Source organism: Lathamus discolor, chromosome 5 (assembly GCF_037157495.1).
Source record: "Lathamus discolor isolate bLatDis1 chromosome 5, bLatDis1.hap1, whole genome shotgun sequence".
NCBI lineage: Eukaryota > Metazoa > Chordata > Aves > Psittaciformes > Psittacidae > Lathamus > Lathamus discolor.
In genome coordinates this window covers 69,665,359-69,685,642 of record NC_088888.1, presented here as the reverse complement: position 1 = coordinate 69,685,642, position 20,284 = coordinate 69,665,359, and the positions used below count along the sequence as shown (strand labels likewise).

Below are 20,284 nucleotides of genomic sequence, written 5' to 3'. Positions count from 1 at the left end.
CTTTTGAAGGCTCAATTATTCAACCTTCATACCCCTCAGACAGATGGAATTCAGGAGGAGGAGAACTTTATTACTTGTTTTAAAATAAATGTATCACTGGGTAGAAGAATTAAGTCTTCCACTCACAATCAGCTCTGTGGAACCATTTCTTGCTTGAAATAATGGCAGTAACATGCTGTTATCTTCTAAGTGATGCTCACCAGAAGTGTGTCACAGCACTTCCAAGGCCAGTGTGTCCACTGCCACTTGAAAGCCAAAGCACAGGAGCTGAGAGATGACATTCTTGCATCCTGCCCCAGGTCCCTTAGGGAGTTACAAGCCCTTTGGTCTCTTTCTCTATACCCTTTCATATTCTGTCCTACTTCAGGCCCTGATGCTTCCCTCATCCTCTTAATCTCATCCCACTCCTTCTCTGCTTTCCCCTTTCTCCTCTTTTGTTGCCTGAACCAGCATCATTCCTCCGTCTTTCTGCACTTCTGGGAGTTTCCTCCTCTCCATACTCCAGAGGCATCCCAGAAGACGAAACACGTAAGATCACAAGAGAGTGACCACTGCTGGCAATTCTGCCACCCAGAAACGCAGAAACGTAGTCACCATGAATAGAGGTTGCAGGGAAAACCTCCCAACCCACTCACTTGGGACCTCTTTCTCCATCTACAATCTAATTATGATGGAGTGAGGGGAGAGGGTGAAGCATGCTAAATGTATACGGAGCCTGCAAGGACTGTATCTGGCCCAGCCTCAACAAGCAGCTGTAAAATGACATTTTCAGAAATATCAAAGCTCGGTTAAAGGCATTTCCTTGTCCTACAGAATGCTGAGTTTCTGTACCAAAGCATATTGTGCCAGATCTTCCCAATGAAGTAATTGTGGTATTTTTTTAGGATGTTCAAATATATCATTTTCCCTTAATTTCATTCACTGAAATGACTGAACCACAAAACTGTTTCCAGGGTAGTTTGCCCAGAGTCAGGGACTAGCTGAAAAAGAAAGCTCTTTCGTTGTTGTAATTTTGGCAAAGCTATAAACAATACTGCCAGTCCCAAGCATTAAGAAACTACAAATCAGGCCATGCACAAAAAGCCTCATAGATTAGCTGTAAAACTGTTTTTCAAATAGTAGTAGAAGCAGGCACCTGCAGTTGAGGTGGTTTAGCTTTGCCACTGCATTCTCAAGGCTTCCCTTTCAAACTTTGCAACTTACTTTGAAAACAAGATGCTTTTTTGTTTGAAACGAAAGATAGGCTGCTTATATTTTCACTTGTCTCCTGGATCTTGATCTGGATGAAAACATCAAGCACTGAAACACTCAAATCAAGACAGATGGCAAAACTACATAAGCAAGAGGAAGCAGAATCTTACAGTGAAAAGCATCAGGGAGCAAGCATATCTATAGATGATAGCACCAGTGTGTCCATCATATTCCTCATTTCTCTTATAATAAAATTCCAGCCAATTAATCCTGATTCTGTGGTTAGCTATGTGCTCCTTTCCACCACTTTTGATAAGATTACATAAGTGATAAGTGATTTAGGGGTAGCACTACTCAGTTTAGCAAGAATAGGTTCAACTTCTTGTTCTGATTTTCTTCCTATCCTGTAGCATGTCTATTTTCTTACCTAAAGCTACAATTAAAAAACATTATAACATTTCTAAATGGCAGCTCCCTTAAAAAGTCCCAGTGAAGTCTATAGGGGTGGGCATAAACACAGGGATCAAAGCTGAGCCAGCAGCTTACATGGGCAATAGCTGAGATGGGTCACACCTTTTTGGGGTCAGGCGCTGCAGAGGTGCATGCAGCAGCAAGCTCACCTATGTGCAACTCCATGGGGCTTGCTGGCAGCTCCAGCCTCAGTGGGGACAAGAAGCATACCCCTGTCTGCCGTGTTTGCAAGAAAGGATGCTGAGGAGCTTACAAGACAAGCAGCTTCCATCGATGCCGCACCTGGCTGCCCTGGGGAGCAGGGTGAAATTCCACAGACGAGTGACCACAAAGGGATGTCTCCTGAGAACACTCCTCTCCAGTCCCATCCTTCCTCCTCTACGGGGTCATCACACTAGCTGCTATAGGTGCTTTTGCATCTGCTGATTCTTTCCCTAGAAAATGAACCTATGCATAACATAGTATGTGGTGACTTGATATCTAGAGGATTTGTTAAGAGAAGAAGAAACATGAAGAAGACAATTAAACAAACACTTGTTCCTGCACTCCTATATTCCTGCAGCTTCCAGAAGAGTTTCCTGAATATGTACCTCATCCCTTCCCCACCCACTTCCTAAAAGGCACACTAACTTTGGCAGATGCAAAGCAAGGATATTCCTAATGCACCCAAAACTTCCTGGGGCATATATTGGATGGAATTGATACCACAGGCAGCAAGATATGGGGCAGTGGTCCGATAATAATAAACAAAGCTATACGGGCATAGAGATGGAAAGAGAGATGCAAAATGTACCGGGCAAGAATCCCAAATCTTCTTTTTTTAAAGAAGGGGAACATTTCAAAGCGAGTATCAGGCGCCTGTTGTTACATGCTAAAGGGAAAATCTTCCCTCCAGATCCACAGGGCAGGTCTGAGATAAGCAGCTGGAATGATAAGTTATCTCAGTTGTGATTCAGGAAATGTAGATGCTTCAGAAGCTAATGGTGTGTCAGCAGGGAAACAGACACACAGCGGACTGGGGTTAAGTAAGCCTGCGAAGGTGTTTATTCATGTATAACATTTGCAGAGAAGGTGACTCCCTACCTCGTTCCTGGCTGCCCAGAGGAGCTGCTTATAACCAAAAATATGCTCGGAGAAGCCAAGCGGAAAGGTCAGGGTGGGCAGGGGGCAGATCCCAACCGTGACAGCCCTCCTGTCAGAGCCGGTGCTCCCCGTCACAGTATACATCCCGGGAAGGACAGCGGCTCATCCCCCTGCGCCTGCCGGCCACTGCACCTCAGCATAACCCAGCCAGGCTCCTGTCGCAGCACTGGCAGAGGGGACCACTGCCAGCCTTCAGAGAGCACAATGTGCTGCAGCTCAGAATTAGAGGTCACTTGTGCATCCTTCTGCATCGGGCTGGATCAACTGTAGCTGAACCATTCCCAGCAGACATTTGTCCAATCTATTTTCAAAATCCTCCCACTGCCATTCTAGGCAATCTATTCTTGTGCTTTGCAACTGAAAGTTAGAAATCTGTTCTTAATGTCTAATCTAAATCATAAGTCAACTTTAAAAATGACAAGTACAGTTAAAAGTTTCAGGATTTTCCTAATAATAAATGTGGTTTTCATTTCATTTCTCTGTTGGTTGCTGCATATTCAGGGTAGTTTCAAATCACTTTTTAAAGCATCCCTCTAGAATCATGATATATAGAAACGGTATTTTTTATTTTTCACAAGAGCCGAGATTGTCATTTAATTACATAAATCCAGGAGTAGGAGATTTAAGGGGGAAAAAAATGGTGATAAAGTCCTGTGAGAGATGCCAACACTTAATATAGCTGTAGAAGGCTTTTTTTTTTTTATCCGTATGCCTCACAGACCCATTGCCCAAAAATGTTCTGAAGTGACGGCAAAGTCAAGCAGAAAAGACATCTCACCCATAACTAATAGAGGAAAGTATCTCAGGTGTGGGAGATACGTATTCCTATGTATGTGCATACATATTCCTTCATTTACCTCTCATCAAAATCCACTTTAACTATCCCGATCATGTGAACACTGCCTTTCAGCAGACATTTCACAAGATCCCATTCAAATGAGTTAATAGCAAGAGAAGCAGTTTCCTCCTGCCTCGCCAAAGGTGAACTCATATGAAACCGCCGCTTCGTTCTGGTGCTTGAATCCAAAACTACGATTCAAAAGTAACTGCACTCACTCTCTGCTTCAAGGTTTTTAAAAGAGCAGCCTTGGCTTGCTTACTGACCCCGATGCAAATGCAGAAGCACAATGAAAACACCAACAGGAGCTCTGATCTTTTACATCAGCAGAACTAGATATGAAGGAAAACTACACTGCCTCAACTTTCTAGATACACATGGCTGGGCACCGAATTATCCCTGGAGACCACCACATTCAAAACTTACATCCTCAAAGTTCGTTATTTATCACTGGAAATGCCTAGCTTTTTAACTAAGGCGTCACATTAATTTTGCTTAACTTTAGCATCCTCGGTGTAGTCAGCTATATCTGAGTTACTTACCCTAGGCACTGCGTTTCATCCCAGAGCAGACACAGAAGATGAGCTGTGCCTCCTGATGACTGCAAATGGTCCCTGCATTGCAGACATCTCAAGTTAGGTGACATGATCCTCGCCCTCGTTGCCTGCATCCTGCTCTCCAAAACCACCCGGGTAAGAGAAGAGAACAATTCTTGATAAGAGAAGAGCAACTGCCACTGTTTGCTATTTTCTATTAGCAAGTTGAGGCCAGCCAGCGTGCCCCTCCAGAGGTGCCCACTTTTCACGATTGTAATTACGATAACTTGGAGTGCTGTTCCAGACTGAGGATTCCCTTGGAAATCCAGGTATCTGAAATTTAGGCATTGCAACCCTGAGCTTCAGCCTCCTTCTAGGTATCTCACCTAAAGTGTTATAGTGGTCTTTTTTCTGTACCCTCAGCAAACACATGGGAGGGAAGGGGGCTTATGGCTATCCTAAGTAATTTAATTGTCATTTTTACCACATCACATCTAACACTTAGCATGCAGATACCATCTTTGTATGTCTCTGAATAAATAAATGTATATATGTATATTTTTATATATGTAGCATGTGCCTTTTTTCTTTAGGAACATAATAGCAAATGACATTAAAATCAAAAATCACTATCTATGATCTTGTCTTCTGCAGGCTAACCTAAGACAATAAATATGGTCCAATGCAAGGTCCAAGAGACTTACAGTCCTCTTACTTACCCCACCTGAAGCCAGTCCCTCTCAATCTGTTCCCCGCTCTTTGGACTTCCCTCTTTGCTCCATTGCAGATGAAAATTCTGCCTGTGCCTGCTTTCCCACCATGTCCCAATCCTCCCTTTATGGCTCAAGAAGTCTGAGACTCCTTTACCCAGCCAGTCCTAGGTACTCCAGCTCTCCACGCAGCTTCTCACTTACTTGGAGTGCCCTCATCAAGCTTTCCTTTTCTTTCAGACAGCAGGATCCCCCTCCCAGTCCTCAGACCCAGGTGCCTTCTTCACCCAGCTCTAATTTCCGTGCCAAACCATTTCTACTCCACTTTTCTCATTTGCAGCTCTCACTTCCTAATCTGAAGGCCAAGTCACAGTTTCTCCCCCACTTCCAACTTGCAGAGGGGAACCAAAATCTGTGTCTCCATGTTCTCCTTTTTTTCACGCTATCCCTTCCCCTCCACCTCTGCGCCAGGGAGTTCCGCTGTCTGTCCCATGTGCCTGCCAATAGCAAGCCTCCCAGGAAGCAGCACAGAGCAGGCAGGAGGGGAAGGTGCAGCCTGTGCTCATCTCCGGCAGCACTGCACTCAGTTACTGAGGGTGCCTGCGTGCATTCAGAAAAGTGAGCAAATTAAGGCTTTTCAGGGAGGGGAGAACCTTCAAATATGTCTGTTGCTGCTTTGCTGCATACGTACAACCTGGGCTTTTTCCAGACCCTTTTCGACTTTACTTGACTGGCATAACTGCTTTTCTTTGCATCCTGGAAATTGAATGCCGTGATCTTTGTTCTCACTCCTAAAAATCTGGGTAACAGCAGAAAATTTTGCCTTTGTTCATACAATCTAGAAACATCATAATCAATTTTTTTTTCATAGAAATATCAGGCAGCTACAACAAGAGGCAGCTCTTCCATTCCCACCTGTAATGACCAGGATGCGTTCAGATTGGAAGCAAAGAAAAGAGTGATGTTTCCATCTCCTACTTCTTTTTTTTCAGCAGCCATGAACACGGACCTCTTCCAAAACAATATGTGAACACTGGATGTTGACCAGACTTTTGCGGATGTTTACTAAAGAAATATGTTGGTTTAGTTTAAAAGGTGGCTAAAACAAAAAGGAAGAAAGGAAATATCAGGGGAGGAGCACAAGAAGCCCTGCAAGAAACATCTGAGATCTAGTAGAAGCCACTAATGCCCCCAAATTGCTCTTGAGTAGTTCAGTCTAACCATGATGCACCACCCCAAGAGGTTTGAACAATCAACACCAAAACTCTGGAGCAGAAGGACTTACTCAAAGACCCTTCTGGCTGCATAAAGACCTTCTCTTTCGAAAGCAGAGCAAGTTGTTGTGAAGCCAAGGAGGGGAAAGCAGACTGACACGGGGTCCCCCAGGATTATTGGTGCCAAATGCAAAAGCTACTGTCAGCTCAGAAAATGCTTTCCTGACATGCTGAAGATAAAAATCACGTGTTGCCAACCGCCCTCACCACACATCCCAAAACATGCCATATGGTCGAAAGTACTACAACTGATTTTGCCATTCCTCGAGTTCTGGTGTGAATTGACAATGAGCCTAACATATAAATTACATCATCTTTTAACTTTTTGTGATGTATAACATTGGACAGCTTTGTCTGGGACAATCCATCACGAACTAGTCTTGTTGACATTTTGGATTCTCTCTTCTGACCTTGTCCTTTCAGCACAGGCATAATTGCGCTTATGATAATTTTATTCCCAGTTAGGCAGTGATTTTGCACACCTTTGAGTTACAGCATCACTAAGAAGACAGTTCCCTGTATGACTGCTGAAACAAGGCACCTTGAACCAATTTATGCTGAAGCGCAGTCCGGTGGCGTAGCAGTAAATAAAAGTGGGTAAACTCACCTCTCTCAAGTGCGCATAAGTAGGTTAACTCTCTTTAGTTGTGTTTACTGTTGACTATACCACAGGTGCAATCTCAGCTGGGGGCTCCCTACTGAGGAAACACCAACCATATGTTTGCACAGCAGACAACAGTGAAGAAAGGGGAGTTGTACAAGCCAATCGTCATGGTACGAAGGGTCTAGCAGGCACAAGGGAGGGATCCAGGCTCCTTTCTACCATCCAGCTCACGTGCGGAGAACCTCCCATTTCAGCCGCTTTTGGGAATCATCACTAATTTGTCCATGCTTGCAAGCCATCATGGGGTTTTAGGGATTTCTTTTTAGATCTGTAATGCATCAGCCATCATTGAGGGCAATGGGCAAATCTTTTTTCTTGAAGAATCTACTGTTCGGTATCACTTTAGTAGGAATATACAGTTATTACGGGACATGAATTATTTGAGCTGTTCCCTGCAAAGACTGATTGCCTTTCACGGGCTGTGTGTGGGAGCAGCAGAGAAATCCCCGCTGCTCTAACCAGTGTCAGCACCCCCAGACAGTCAAGCATCGGTGCAGAAGTGCACCATCATTTCACTGTAGCAGTGCTCTAGCCGAGGTTCCTGCCCACCCTGCTCTTGAAACAAGAGTGATTGAGCTTGTTTCAAAGCACCAATTTGCATGAATATGAGAAAATGTGCCGGACTGCTTATATTTAAAATTAAACTTTGAGCCATCATTCACCACAGCAAAGGGAAAGGGACATCCCACCACATCCACGTTTGCATTTTTAGGGAAGGAACAGTCATGTCAGCTGCAGCCTCCTTTCAATACATAACTTCTAGACCATTTATTAGGTTATTGTAATGAATAGGCTGTTACAGTCCCACAGGGATAACTGGGTAACTAGCCAAGTGCAGGTGTATTTTAGTTGAAGACCACAGCTTCACAACATCACCCACTCACTTCTGCCCTCTTCAACATATTTTTCAGCTGACGGGAGGATATGGAAGGACAAACATAGAGTTTGACCAGGGGAAAAAGTAACCTCCTATAGAAACAGTCGCCGTAAAGCTGGAAGGAGTGACGAGCAGCAGTTCTGAAAGCTGCTATGGTTTTTTGCCGCTTGCCACAATATTCTTTTGTGTTGTTTCTGGATCTGCTTTCTTTACATGTGTTTTTCAACTGTTTCTGGCTGGAGGTTGTTGTTGCTGGAGTGTGGATATGTTGCTGGAGATGTTATTCAAGTTCACAGGCTGCCTGCATGCTACTAAATTCCACTGCCCTCGGCACTCCTACCCCTTGTCGATCTGCCTTTATTTGCCATCAAACGTAAAATAAAAGGTGTCTGTTTTTTTAAAGTAAAAGGTATCTGGGTTTTATCAGAAATCCTGGGTCCCTGGGGTGACTTGGTTTTAGCATTGGTCTGGCCATGTGGCCTAGGCTTTGTACCTGAAGAAGAGGTGCTTCTAGAGCTGAGGGATGTAGCCCAAGAACAAGACAATTTCCTCTTATCTCCTCCACAGCCTCCTCACCTACTCAGTTTCTGGAAGCTGTTACTTAACATAGCATTAAACGTGAATGGTTATCAATCCAGTCCAGAAAGTGAGCAAGAGACTCTAATAGACAAGATGTGATTATCTAATTTTTGGTTTAGACAAATGCTGAAGCTCAGGGAGGAGCAGTAACATCGCAGTAACAGAAACTGAGTTTCAGTTGAAAAAGCAACTATCTGGTACTATGGGATGAAGTGAGAACAAGGTAACATCTTATGATATTATGATTTCTCAGCTTTCTAGCAGTGGGGAGGGGGCTGCCATGACCTTTGTGTTTAACTGTGAAGCCACCAAAGGCCACACCTGCTCCGCTGCAGTTCTCCTCTTCTCAAAACAGCCTCTGAATAGTAATGCTGCGTGTAATACTGGCTTCCTTGGACTTTTCTTCGGGGGCTTTCCTGGAGGCTTAGCACGAACACAGACCCGAGGAAAGACCATCAACACGCCTCCAGCATCCCACTGCTAAGCCCGGGATGCTGCCCGCCCCAGCGTCTGGCAGCCCCCACCATCCTCCATCCCACGGGTGCACATCCACGCACCCCGCTCCCACAGGCTCCCTGCACATGCTCCCACCTCTCCTCCTTTTTTTTTTTTTTTTTCCTTTTCTTTTTTTTTTTTTTTAATTATTTTTCCCCTGCAGAAAGTCGAGGTTAGAACCCTGAAACCCGAAGCCCTGAAACCGAGCTGCCTGGCCCCGCCGGTGGCACGGCCCCGCCACACACACCCGTGTCCGCTCCGTGGCCCGAGCGCCGTCAGGATGAGGGAGGGATGAGGAAGGAGAAGGGGGTGTCGGAAGAACGCAAGCAGCTGGCGCTGCGTGGGGTGCCCGTGTGGGTTACGCGTGGCTGACCGCGGATCTGGAGGAGTGGAGGAGGAAGGGGAGGGGGGTGATTCTCACCAGTTTCCTCACGGGCAGGAGCGCGCGTGTCTGCGTGGGGGAACCGCTGAGGTTTCCTTCTTGAGAGAAGCAATTAAACGCGAATTAGTTTCTCTCATGCAGCGGGAGCAGAGCCCTGCTTCTGTGTCGCTACATGGGGCAGCCCATGGGGCAGCGTGGGGACCCAGGCCCCGCGTGGGGGCAACCCCCGGGCCGGGAGAGGCGCTGCCGCACCCAGCACCCGCGCACCCTCCGCGCTCTCCCGCCCCGACCGGGGAGGTGGGTGAGAGGCATCCAAGTTAAAGTAGAGGTTGCCCGGAGCCGTTTCCCGGCCGCGCCGCCAGCCCCCGGCGAGCCCCGAGGAGCGGGACCGGACGTGGAGCGCTCGGTGCGGCCGGTGACCGAACAAGCCCGGTCTCCCCAGTCTACATTTTAATCCTGAAATCTGGAAATGGAAATTGTTTGATGTATGAGGAGACGTTATCTAATTAGGGCGTAAGAAATTTAATCTTTCCAGCAGGCAGGTCATATAATTAATGTTAATTTAACGCTCAAATTCTCAGTCATTAATTTTTATTCTCTTAAATGTAGTTTGGCAGGGCCCCCTGATCCATGGCAATGGATTTTACTGAATGTAAGAGCACACTTGGTCTTTGGAGTGAATTACTGCAGCCCTTCCTATCCCAATAACAAGATCACATCATGTATGCATTATTAAGCCATGTAATTGAATGGTCCATAGTTTGCATATCAGACTATTAAAGTAATGTGTTTTGCTTTTCTTCCAACACGTAACGTTAAAGCCTTTGCGAATATTTGGTGATTCTGATAATTATCACCAAATTACTACAAATGTTCTCTTCATTAACGTGATTTCTCTCAAGCATTTTTTAAAAAATGTGAATAATGCATTAAGTGGTGGCTTGTAAAGTGTTTTTTTAAATAAAACTTGTCAACTACAATTCGAAAATGAGACCCAAAAGAGAGAGAGGGAAGGAGGCAGGGAGAATTAACAGTTGCATAGGAAGAGAACAATTCTCCTCTAAGATTGGAAGAGGCGGCTCGCCTTTTCTCCCTATTTCAGATAAGTGACTGTACACCTTTAAAGTTTCACTTCATCGGGAGCAAAAGTGCATGCACTCTAAAGAACTGTCGATTGCAGATGATACAGAACAGATGGAGAAACAAAGTTGGAGCTTTTCCCTTTACAGGGAATAGATGGGGACTGAGGCAGACAGACAGAGAGACTGATTTGAAGAGATACTGACCTCTTTCCTTCCGCTGCAATTTAACTTGTCCTGGAGAAAAAAAAACAACGAGTGAAATCTGCCTCCTCCCCTGCTGCCTCCTGCCTCCACCCGCCCCAGGTTCGCACTGTCACCGCAACAAACTGCTGCGCCGATATCAGAAGGTGAATAATTCTCAATTAACTAAGTAACTAAGTAACTTTCTTTGTGCCATCTTGAGTCACTCACTTAACTAAATCTTAAGCCTTCAAGAACCTTCACCACTGCCTTCCCCCCGCCACACTATTTTCAAAGTTCAATAGCAAGGCAACAAAAAACACTGCTGCAAAATAAGAGTCTCTTAAAATTAAAGAGCTGTTCATTTGCGTCAGAAGAAGTTATTCCTCCCCGCTTTAAGTTATTTAGGCACAAAAAACCCACCACCAACCCAAACCCCTCCCCACAAAGCCCCACGCAGCTGGTGTCAGGATCAGTGCCACCGATGCTCTGCAGGGTGCGAAGCCACTGTGGCCGCGGGAGTAGGAGCTGGATCAGGTGTGTGTGACTCGGGGTGTCCCGCAGCGCTAAGGCTTTGCTGTCTGCAGCCAGAAGCGCTCGGATCCCTCCGGGCCGACCCCGCTGCTCCCCGCAGGCGGCTGGCGGAGGATGTGCGGGGCTGTGCGAGGCGACGCGCACGGCAGCTCCTCTCCTCTCCGCGGGGCCGGGGGGCCGTAGCCTGGGCCGCCGAGGCTGCTGAGGCTCCTCGCCCCGCCGGGAGCCCGGGTCGGCCCGGGCCGCGCTCTTATTTTGGTTGGGAGCGGGCAGCGCTGCCGGCTGGAGCCGGGAGAGCGGAGGGAGGCGAACTGTGCTCCTCTGTTTGGTTTAGGGCTGGGTGTTTTTTTTCTTTTCCTTTCCCTCCTCTCTCTCTCCCCTTCCCTCCTCACTATAGCAACCAACGCCAGCCTGACAAAAATGCACCCTCTGTGTGGACAATGGCCCAGCCTTCCTGCTCGCCTCTCTCCTCATCTTCCTCACCGAGCAAAAGAAAGTTTCCAGCTCCCTCCCTCTCTTCTCCCCTCTCCCACTCCGGGGCAGGTTCTTGCGCAAATCCCCGTTCGGGGCGGCCGGGCCACGTTCAGCACCCCCGAGACCGGGCCGTGGTCGTCCCCCCACCCCCAGCACCCCCCACCGTGGGGGAAGGAGGGGACACATAAGTCACCCCCAACCAGGGACCCCGCTTCTGTCAGAGGGGCCGGAGATTCCTGCCCTGCGTGGGGGATCGGAGGGTGTGTGTGCAAGGGTTTGGAGGGTGTGATGCCGGGGGGCTGCCCCTGTCTGTGTTAGGGGCCGACCGAGGCCGCCCGCAGCCCCGGAGGTGCTCAGCACCCCGCCGGGTCCCGGCGCCCGGGCTCGCCTCTTCGGCGGCGAGAACCAGCACCCCAGGCCTGGCACGGCCTCTGCCTCGCACCGGGGGTGGGGAGCAGGGCAGTGGCGGCCGAAAGGGAAGGCGCTTTGGAAGGGCAGTGGGAGCTGTGCCCAAAAGTGCCCCAAAAGCTGGAAGCGGGGAGGGAAGACTCATGTGCCCCGGTGAAGCAGGGACAGGATTTATCCGAGCTCTTCCCGGGGTGCCTGCTTGTCTCCGTCAGGCGTCATCACTGAACGAAAGAGACAGAAAGGGAACTGTTGGATTTGTCAGAGAAAGCTGTGGACACTTTCCTCTCCTTTTTTTTTTTTTTTTCTTTCGCTTTATTTTTTTTTTTAATTTATTTAGTTATTTTTAACTCCCTCTGTTGCTGCAACTCCCTCCATCCTGTGTTTCTCTGGACAGCGCAGGCTTTGGGAAGTCCCGGCTGAAACCTCTTTCCCGTGCCATAGAGGCCGGATCGCCTCCCCTCTCCCCTCTCCGACCGCTTCACCTGCTTCCCCCGCCAGCAGAAACGCCCTCCCGCTCCGTGGCGGGGCGGTCATTCCCAGCACTAAATTCCAAACTGCGCAGCACCAATCGCATCTGGGTCTGCCTGCGAGAATTCAATAAACAAGCTGCATTAACCCCAACCAGAATTTATCTCGTAGACTGATGGAATTTGTCTCTTTTTTTTTCCTTTTTCTTCCTTCTGCTTCTTTCCACCCCCCAACCCCCCCCCCCCACCCCCCACCCCCAAGGCCTCATATTCACCACTCAAAATTTAGCAGCCTGCCTTTGATAAATTACTCAAAGTAATCCCTGCAACAGCTAAGTCTGACTGGTTGACGTTGTGTTAGAAGTCTTCATAGCAGTATCTGTCTATAAAATATTCACTTGCGGACTACAAAGGGTGGATCATTTTTAATGACAAGATTCAGAACTGGAGGATGAAGGGAAAAGATTAATATCCGTGAATTCAAATAATTTAATTTCAAATACTGAACTTAGAACATTATATCCGACTAGTTTAAACAGTGAAGCAGATAAAATAGCAGAGCCTCAGATGAATGAAGTGGCCAGAAGAATAGAGTTGTGTGGAATGTTGGAAATGAACATTAATGCAAACTTTACCAGAACTTTTTCCCCCTATTTTTTAATTTTACCACTTTCTATCTTCTGGGATAATCAGTATTCTAGCAGGGCAAAAATGTATATGGTATTACACGTGTGCGTGTGTATATCTTTATGTGCAGGGGGAGAGAATTTCTTTCCTCTAGAGATAGGTGGAGAAATCTATTTAGATGGCAGATTTTAATTTCAATGGGTAATGTGAGCTTGTGCAATCAAAGTTATCAATTTCTGTCCTTTTTGTTTAGATTTCTTAGTTAAATGTGTTTGTTATATCTACCCCGAGGAGAAGCAACTTGAAAGTGTAGCTTTTGAGTCATCTTATAAATACATCCCTGAGGCTGCGGTTCTTGCAGCTTTAAGCAGTTTTCATTAAAGCCGCCAGCTGCCTCTTTGTGTAGATTGGATTTTTTTTTAAGCAATCACTTGTGAAGCCCCGGCCTCAGTTTTGTCTCTCCGCAGGCCCTTAAAGTTGGAGTTTCATTCATGCCTTGGGTCTCTCCACCGAATCAGACTCCTTGGAGCAGCACTGGAAAGAGCCACACGAAAGCGCAGGCTTGAATACCTCGTAGAGAAAGGTTAAAAGAGAAGCAGAGATCAAAACAATCCCATCTCACAAAAGGTGCATTAAATGCACCCCAGCAATAAGCACAAATCTTCCAAGCTGGCCTTTAAAGGGAGCACCGGGAGCCTCACGTTTATTGCACCCAGCAATTCTCCGAGCGACTCGCCGTGTCTTTGCACTCCTGGCGCATTTCCTCCTAAAACAACATCTAATGGGAAGATAATAGAGACGCAGAAAGGAGGCGCGGGGATCCCCCCCTCCCTCCCCCCCCCCCCCCCCCCCCCTTCCTTTCAGCTGCCTGAGTATATCTGAAGGCTTGGAGACCAGAGTTTCAAATAAGCTTTTCACCTCTGGCAGAGTAGGCAGATGCAATGTATGCTGTCCACCCCAGGAACGCAGCACCCAGAGCGCTGCCCCAGCCCCCGGAGCCGGGATGCTGCTGAGCGGTGCCCGGGAGCCGAGGCTCGCAGGGAAAGAGCCGTGCTCCTGGTTTGCTACTGGAAATGCAGCTTTCTCTCCGGCACGCAGGGAGTGGAAGCACCAGGGAGCCCCGCACCTCGAACGCCGGAGCCCGCGGCAGGAGCCCCGGGCGGGTGGCGGGCTAGGGACCCCCGAGAGATGAGGCGGGTGGCCGGGCGTGGGGTGCAGGGGGGTCCTGGGGCCCGCCAGAGTCCCTCTGCATGCACCTGATGTGTATGCAGCACCTCGCCTCCCAACCACGAAAGAGCTCCAGTGAAGTGGCGCTCTATGTATTTTATAGCGAATATTCTCGAGTAGCTGCACTGCAATGAAGGAGATATCAAGGAGGCCTGTCAGTTCAAAGCTTTTGGGGTTGTTTGAAAATCTTCTTCACGTCAAAGTAAGCAGCCCTAGTATTTGAACAGCTGCTTTGAACAGTGAAAAGGGCTGAGCTGAATCAAAACACTGCAGTGTCTGCCCAAGACACCGCATCACCTTCAACCTGCTTTTATGCGAGCAGAGAAAAGGAAAGAAAGGCTGGTGAGACCTCTAATCCCGCGGGGTCAGCTCCACCAGAAAGGGGCCGCATGACTGTCTCTTTCACATCCCCAGCGCCCCGGACCCGACCGGCCGCCGGAGCCCGCCGCGGGCATCAGCGGTCGGGCGCTCGCTCCCCGGGGGGAGACGGGCGCGAAGGATGCTTAAGGAGCGGTATTAATGACAGGGCTAACAATGATAGGGAGGACGAGGAGGTGGAGTCTGCGGCGGCTCTGAATGCACTGGCCGCGCTCCTCGCTGCTCCCAGCTGCGACTCCATGGGCGTGCGTTCCGCCGAGGAGGGAGCGGGAGGGAAGGCGAGGGGCTTTGCTGCCGGGCTCAGGTTTTGTTAGCCTCCTAATGCCGTGCTGCTACTCCGGTAATTGTCTGGGTACCGTTAGCCTCTGAGCTCCGCCGCTGGGCAAAAAGGGGCACGCAGGACGGTGACCGCAGGCATCACCTGCCAGGCGCCCGGCCCGGACGGAGGGCCGGGGGGGCTGCACGACCGGAGCAGGGCTGGGGGGGGGGGGTTCTCCCCCAAAACTAAAACGATGGCTGGAGCTCGCTGACCCCCGCGTTCCGTTTCCTCGCCGCGGAGCGCGGTGCTGCAGGCACCCCTCGGGCACCGGCTCTCCGTGGGGCGCACACATGCCGTGGGGCCGGGGCACAAGGCAGTTTTCTTGGGCAGTCACCGTAGCTGGTGGCCGCACCCTGGAGGCACCCTCGTGAAAACCTAGCCCTGGAAATGACCTGTGGCGTGGCCCCGCATGTCGCGTCCACGCATGAACTTTTGGAAGCGGCCGTGGAGGCGGGCTGGAAGGAAAGCCGCCCCGGGAGGGCCTCGGCGGCCGCCGGGAGCAGGGCGGGAGGGCTGGCCCTGGAGCGGGGCGGCTCTCCCAAGACGGTCCCCGCGATGCTTTGGCGGAAGCCTGCTGCGGACTTGCGCGGTTGTTTTGTTTCAGCTCACTGGTCTACACCTAATTGGGAGGAAGGAGACGGGAAAATGAGCATCACATTATAAAATTCCTGGGTGCCCAGTTGTTTCCACACGGGAAACAAAAGACAGAGCTTCACTTCAGAGGCGCTGACTTCCCTCCTCTCCACACTGGCAGAACAGGCAGTATTGTTCTTCCCTTCGCTTGCACCTCAAGAAAGGGGGGGCGGAAGGGGGGGGGGGGAAGAACCCTTAAGAGGAATCTCCACTCCTTCATGGACAAAGTTTGTGTCAGTATCCCCCCTCCTCCTCCTCTTCTTCCTCCTCCGTCCCCACCCCGCGGTAGAAGGAGCTCTTGATACGTCGCTAAACTAACGAAACGAGGTAACTCCTGCTGCGCCCCTTGTCTCAGGGCACTGGATATCCTGTTTATGCCGCTGCTGCTGTGTATATGTTTATGTGCGGAAGCCCATCCCCCCGCTCCTCCATACCCCCACGCAGAGGAATATTTCCAGGCACGGAGCCTTTCCAGCGCTCACGCTAAATACGATGATTTATAAACAACTCGCAGAAGAAAGCTGTTTCTTGTTAGCAGTAATAAATTCCCCGGTCCGCCCTATTGTATTATCTCGGTGAGGACAGCGGGGGCCTGCGGCGCGCACCTACCCCCGTGAGCGGTTTATTTCGAGACAAAGCTATGGCTTCCAGCTCAGAAATGGGCACTCAACTCTTTCCAGGGCGGCCAGCCGGGTGCTGCTCACTCCTAGGAAATCCGGATCCAGTTCCAGGGTCTCCTTCCTTCCTGTCCGGGCCGCAACTTCTCTTTTTAATATCTTTTTTTCCCCATCCCTCTTTTTTTTTCCCTTTTTTTCCCCCTATTTTCTTTTTCTTTCTCTCTCCATTCCCCCCGTTTCTCCTCGCCCACCTCCCCCCCCCCCCCAAATCTTCCGTACCGATGCAGATCCGCCTGCCCGGACCCCCGGGAAGCACCCGATACCGCCGGGACGGGACAAGCGGAACAACGCCACTCCGGTGGTGCAGAGGTGCGAGGCCCCGACGTCCCCGGCAAAGCGGTGCGCTCCGGGGAGCCCCGGGCGCCCCGGACCCGGCGGGCAGGGAGGGGGCCTCCCGCTCCTCGCCGCGGGGGCGCAGCGCTCCGCGGCCCCTCCGGCGGGGCTGGCTGCGTGCGCTCGGCCGGGAGGAGAAAGTTGGGGGCTGCCGGGCCGACGTCCGCGCAGGGACCCGCGGCCGGGAGCGCGCAACAGGAGCCGGCGGGCGGACCGGCGGCAGCAGCCTCCCGCCCGCGGAGAGTAGCGGCGCTGGCCCGGCGGGGCGGGGCGGGGCGGGGCGGGGCGGGGCCGGCGGCGGAGCCCCCCCAGCCCCCTCGGAGCCTCCCTCCCGGTGCCCGCCCCGAGCCCGGTTCCCCCTCGGAGTTGGGCTCCAGAGGGCGGGCAAGGGGCGGGGCCCGAGGGCGGGGCTTGGCGGCCGGGGCTCGCCAATGGCGGCGGGCGGCGGCGGCGGTCGCCAGGAGCGCCCGCGTCCGTCAGGGCGCGCTGAGCCAATGGCGTGCGGCGGAGGGGCGGGGCGGCCGCGCGTGCCTTCGCAGTGGGCCCCGCCGCGCGGGCCGGGGGGGCGCGGGCGCCGCGCGGCGCCCGAGGCGAAAAAGTAGCTGTCAAATGCGCGGCGCCTTTAACCGGCGCGATCAGTGCGGCTCGGCGAGTCATGGCGACCGCAGCCTCCAACCACTACAGCCTGCTCGCCTCCGGCTCCCCCATGGTGCACGCCGAGCCGCCCGGCGGCATGCAGCCCGGCGGCGGCTACCGCGACGCCGGCGCGCTGGTGCAGGCGGACTACGCGCTGCAGAGCAACGGGCACCCGCTGAGCCACGCTCACCAGTGGATCGCGGCGCTGTCCCACGGCGGCCCCGGCGGCGGCGGCGGCGGCGGCGGCGGCGGCGGCGGCGGCGGGGGAGGCGGCGGCGGCGGCGAGGCGCCCTGGTCTGCGGGCGCGCTGGGCCAGCCCGACATCAAGCCGGCGGTGGTGCAGGCGGGCGGGCGCGGCGACGAGCTGCCGCCGCCGCAGCACCCGCCGCCGGGGCGGGCGCCGCACCTGGTGCACCACGGCGGCGGCGGCGGGCACCACGCGGCGGCGGCGGCGGCGGCGGCCGCGGCGGCTGCGTGGCGGGCGGGCGGCGCGGCGCACCTGCCGCCCGGCATGGCCGCGGCCAACGGCGCGCAGGCGGGGCTGCTGTACTCGCAGCCGCCCGGCTTCACCGTGAACGGCATGCTGGGCGCCGCGCAGCCGGCGCTGCACCACCACGGCCTGCGCGATGCCCACGAGGAGCCGCCGCCGGGGCCGCCCGGGCCGCCGCACCACGGCCCCGAGCACCCGCCGCCGCCCCACGGCCCCCACCCCGGGGCGGCCGGCCCCGCGTCCGCCGCCTCCGCCGCCGCCTCCGCCGCGCCGCCCGGGCCGCCGCCGCACCACGACCCGCACTCGGACGAGGACACGCCGACCTCGGACGACCTGGAGCAGTTCGCCAAGCAGTTCAAGCAGCGGCGCATCAAACTGGGATTTACCCAAGCGGACGTGGGGCTGGCGCTGGGCACCCTCTACGGCAACGTCTTCTCGCAGACCACCATCTGCCGCTTCGAGGCCCTGCAGCTCAGCTTCAAGAACATGTGCAAGCTGAAGCCTTTGTTGAACAAGTGGTTGGAGGAGGCGGACTCCTCCTCGGGCAGCCCCACCAGCATAGACAAGATCGCGGCGCAGGGCCGCAAGCGGAAAAAGCGCACCTCCATCGAGGTGAGCGTCAAGGGCGCGCTGGAGAGCCACTTCCTCAAGTGCCCCAAGCCCTCCGCCCAGGAGATCACCTCGCTCGCGGACAGCCTACAGCTGGAGAAGGAGGTGGTGAGAGTGTGGTTTTGTAACAGGAGACAGAAAGAGAAGCGCATGACTCCCCCGGGAGGGACGCTGCCGGGAGCCGAGGACGTGTACGGGGCCAGCAGGGACACGCCGCCGCACCACGGGGTGCAGACCCCCGTGCAGTGAACTCGCGGCGGGGGCGCCCGGCCCCTCCTCCTCCTTCTCCTCCTTTTCCTCCTCCTTCTCTCCTCCTCCTTCCCCCAACTTTTGATTGTCCTCCTTTTTTTCTTTTTTGTTTTTCTTTTTTGTTGTTGTTGTTTTAATTTTCTCCTATCTTTAACAAAAAAGACAAAAAACAAAAAAACAAAAACAAAACAAAAAAAAAAACGAACAAAAACGCGGGAAAAAAAAAAGGAAAAAAAAAAGGAAAAACAAAACAAAAAGCGAGCGAGAGGGCGAGCGCGAATCACAGCAGACAGAGAGACAGACAGACAGACAAAGCACCTGCACCGGACTATCCCTTAGACGGTAGCGGGTGCGATGCTGGATTTTGACCTTTCCAGGCGAGTGCCCGTGCACCGGAGTGGAGTGAGTACCGCGCACAGGCAGGCAGGCAGGTACCGGTAGGGCAGCGGCAGGCACCGGCTGGGCACCGGCGGGGCGAAGCTGTTCGCACCAAACTCCTTTGCCCTCTGGAGACAAAATCCGGCGCTGCCCGGCCGGGGAGAGGGCGGGAGGGGAGATGGGAAAGGTTGGAGGGGCGGGGGGGGGGGCAAGGGTGGGGGGGGCAGCAACCTCGGGTCCCCTCCGCAGCCCCCTCCCGCCACACAAAGGCAGATTGCATTGTGGAATGTCGCTCGGTGTTGGCACATGCTGCTGTGTTTATTTTCTGTGGATCCCCTGTAGGAATATATGAAAAAAAAAAAAAAGGAAAAAAAGGAAAAAAAAAAAAGAGAACGGAAAAGCTCTCCCTTTTGATGTAGACAGTATTTAACCGTACAATTTGCACTGCAAGAAAATCGAAGTTTACATAAACAAATTCTTTTATTATTTTTTTCTTTATATTTTTCCCCCTTCCTTTCCGACCTTGATTTTGCAAATGACTTGCATTTTCCACGGTGAGCGTTAGTCAACCAGTGACCGGTCTACAATATGTTACTGTGTTCTAGCCTTTGCTTTATGTGTATATGTGAACTTTTGTTATAAACAAGTCTTCTTAAATATGTGTAACGCTTATTTTCTCCTTTTACCGTAGCAGAAAGAATACGTATATCTGTATGTATGTACACATATGCATGCGTGCATAGACGTACATATATACACATATATTTAATCTCGCTATATACACATATATATATGCACCACAAGCTTCCATTCTCCAGAGACGTGACTCTCGTAATTGCTTAACATACGCCTTCAACGGCAAGAGTCGAGCTTGGAGAAGGGAGAATAATGCGAATGGACAAAGTAAACTTCATTTTCAGGCAGTGTGGCCGGGGGCCGAGGTGCAGCCGGAGGGGGAGGAAAACAAAATCGCGTGCAGCCTTCCCAAACTGTGGCAGTGCGGGCGAGCAAGGCCCGGAGTGGGAAAGGCGGAGGCGAAAGAACACGTTTCCAGAGTTTTCCCGGAGAAAGTGGCACTTCCTTGAGAGGGAAAGGGGATTGTTTAGCTTCACCCCCCTCCACCTCCTCCAGCTCCTTTCCCCTCCTCCCCCCGGCTCCCCGAGCGTGCCTTGGGCATCCCGGTCCCCCGCCCGGGCCGATGTCAGCCTCCAAACTTTCTTTCCTTGAGGAGTTTCGCATCAAGGCAGAGTCAGGGAGAGCACGAGGAGCTGCTGGGCCCGGGGGAAGGTGTGCGTGTATGTGTGCGCTTACACCTGGGTGTAAACACACGCTGCCCCCTCCTCCCCGCAGAGACCGTGCGCGCTTCTTTTCCGCTTTTACTTCCCGTATTTCTTGGTTTTTTTTCTGTTTGTATCTAGCCCCT

At 52.1% G+C, this 20,284-nt stretch overlaps 1 protein-coding gene across 1 annotated transcript; it reads left to right on the top strand.

Moving 5' to 3' along the window:
- Nucleotides 1-17,152: 17,152 nt before the first annotated feature.
- POU3F2 (POU class 3 homeobox 2) lies at nt 17,153-19,031 on the top strand. The gene has a single exon (XM_065679138.1). It carries the CDS (start codon nt 17,155-17,157, stop codon nt 18,481-18,483), a length of 1,329 nt encoding a protein of 442 aa, XP_065535210.1. The 5' UTR covers nt 17,153-17,154; the 3' UTR covers nt 18,484-19,031.
- Nucleotides 19,032-20,284: the final 1,253 nt, after the last annotated feature.

Coding starts and splice junctions, on each gene's coding strand:
- POU3F2 (XM_065679138.1), top strand. CDS start 17,155: ATGGCGACCGCAGCCTCCAACCACTACAGCCTGCTCGCCTCCGGCTCC.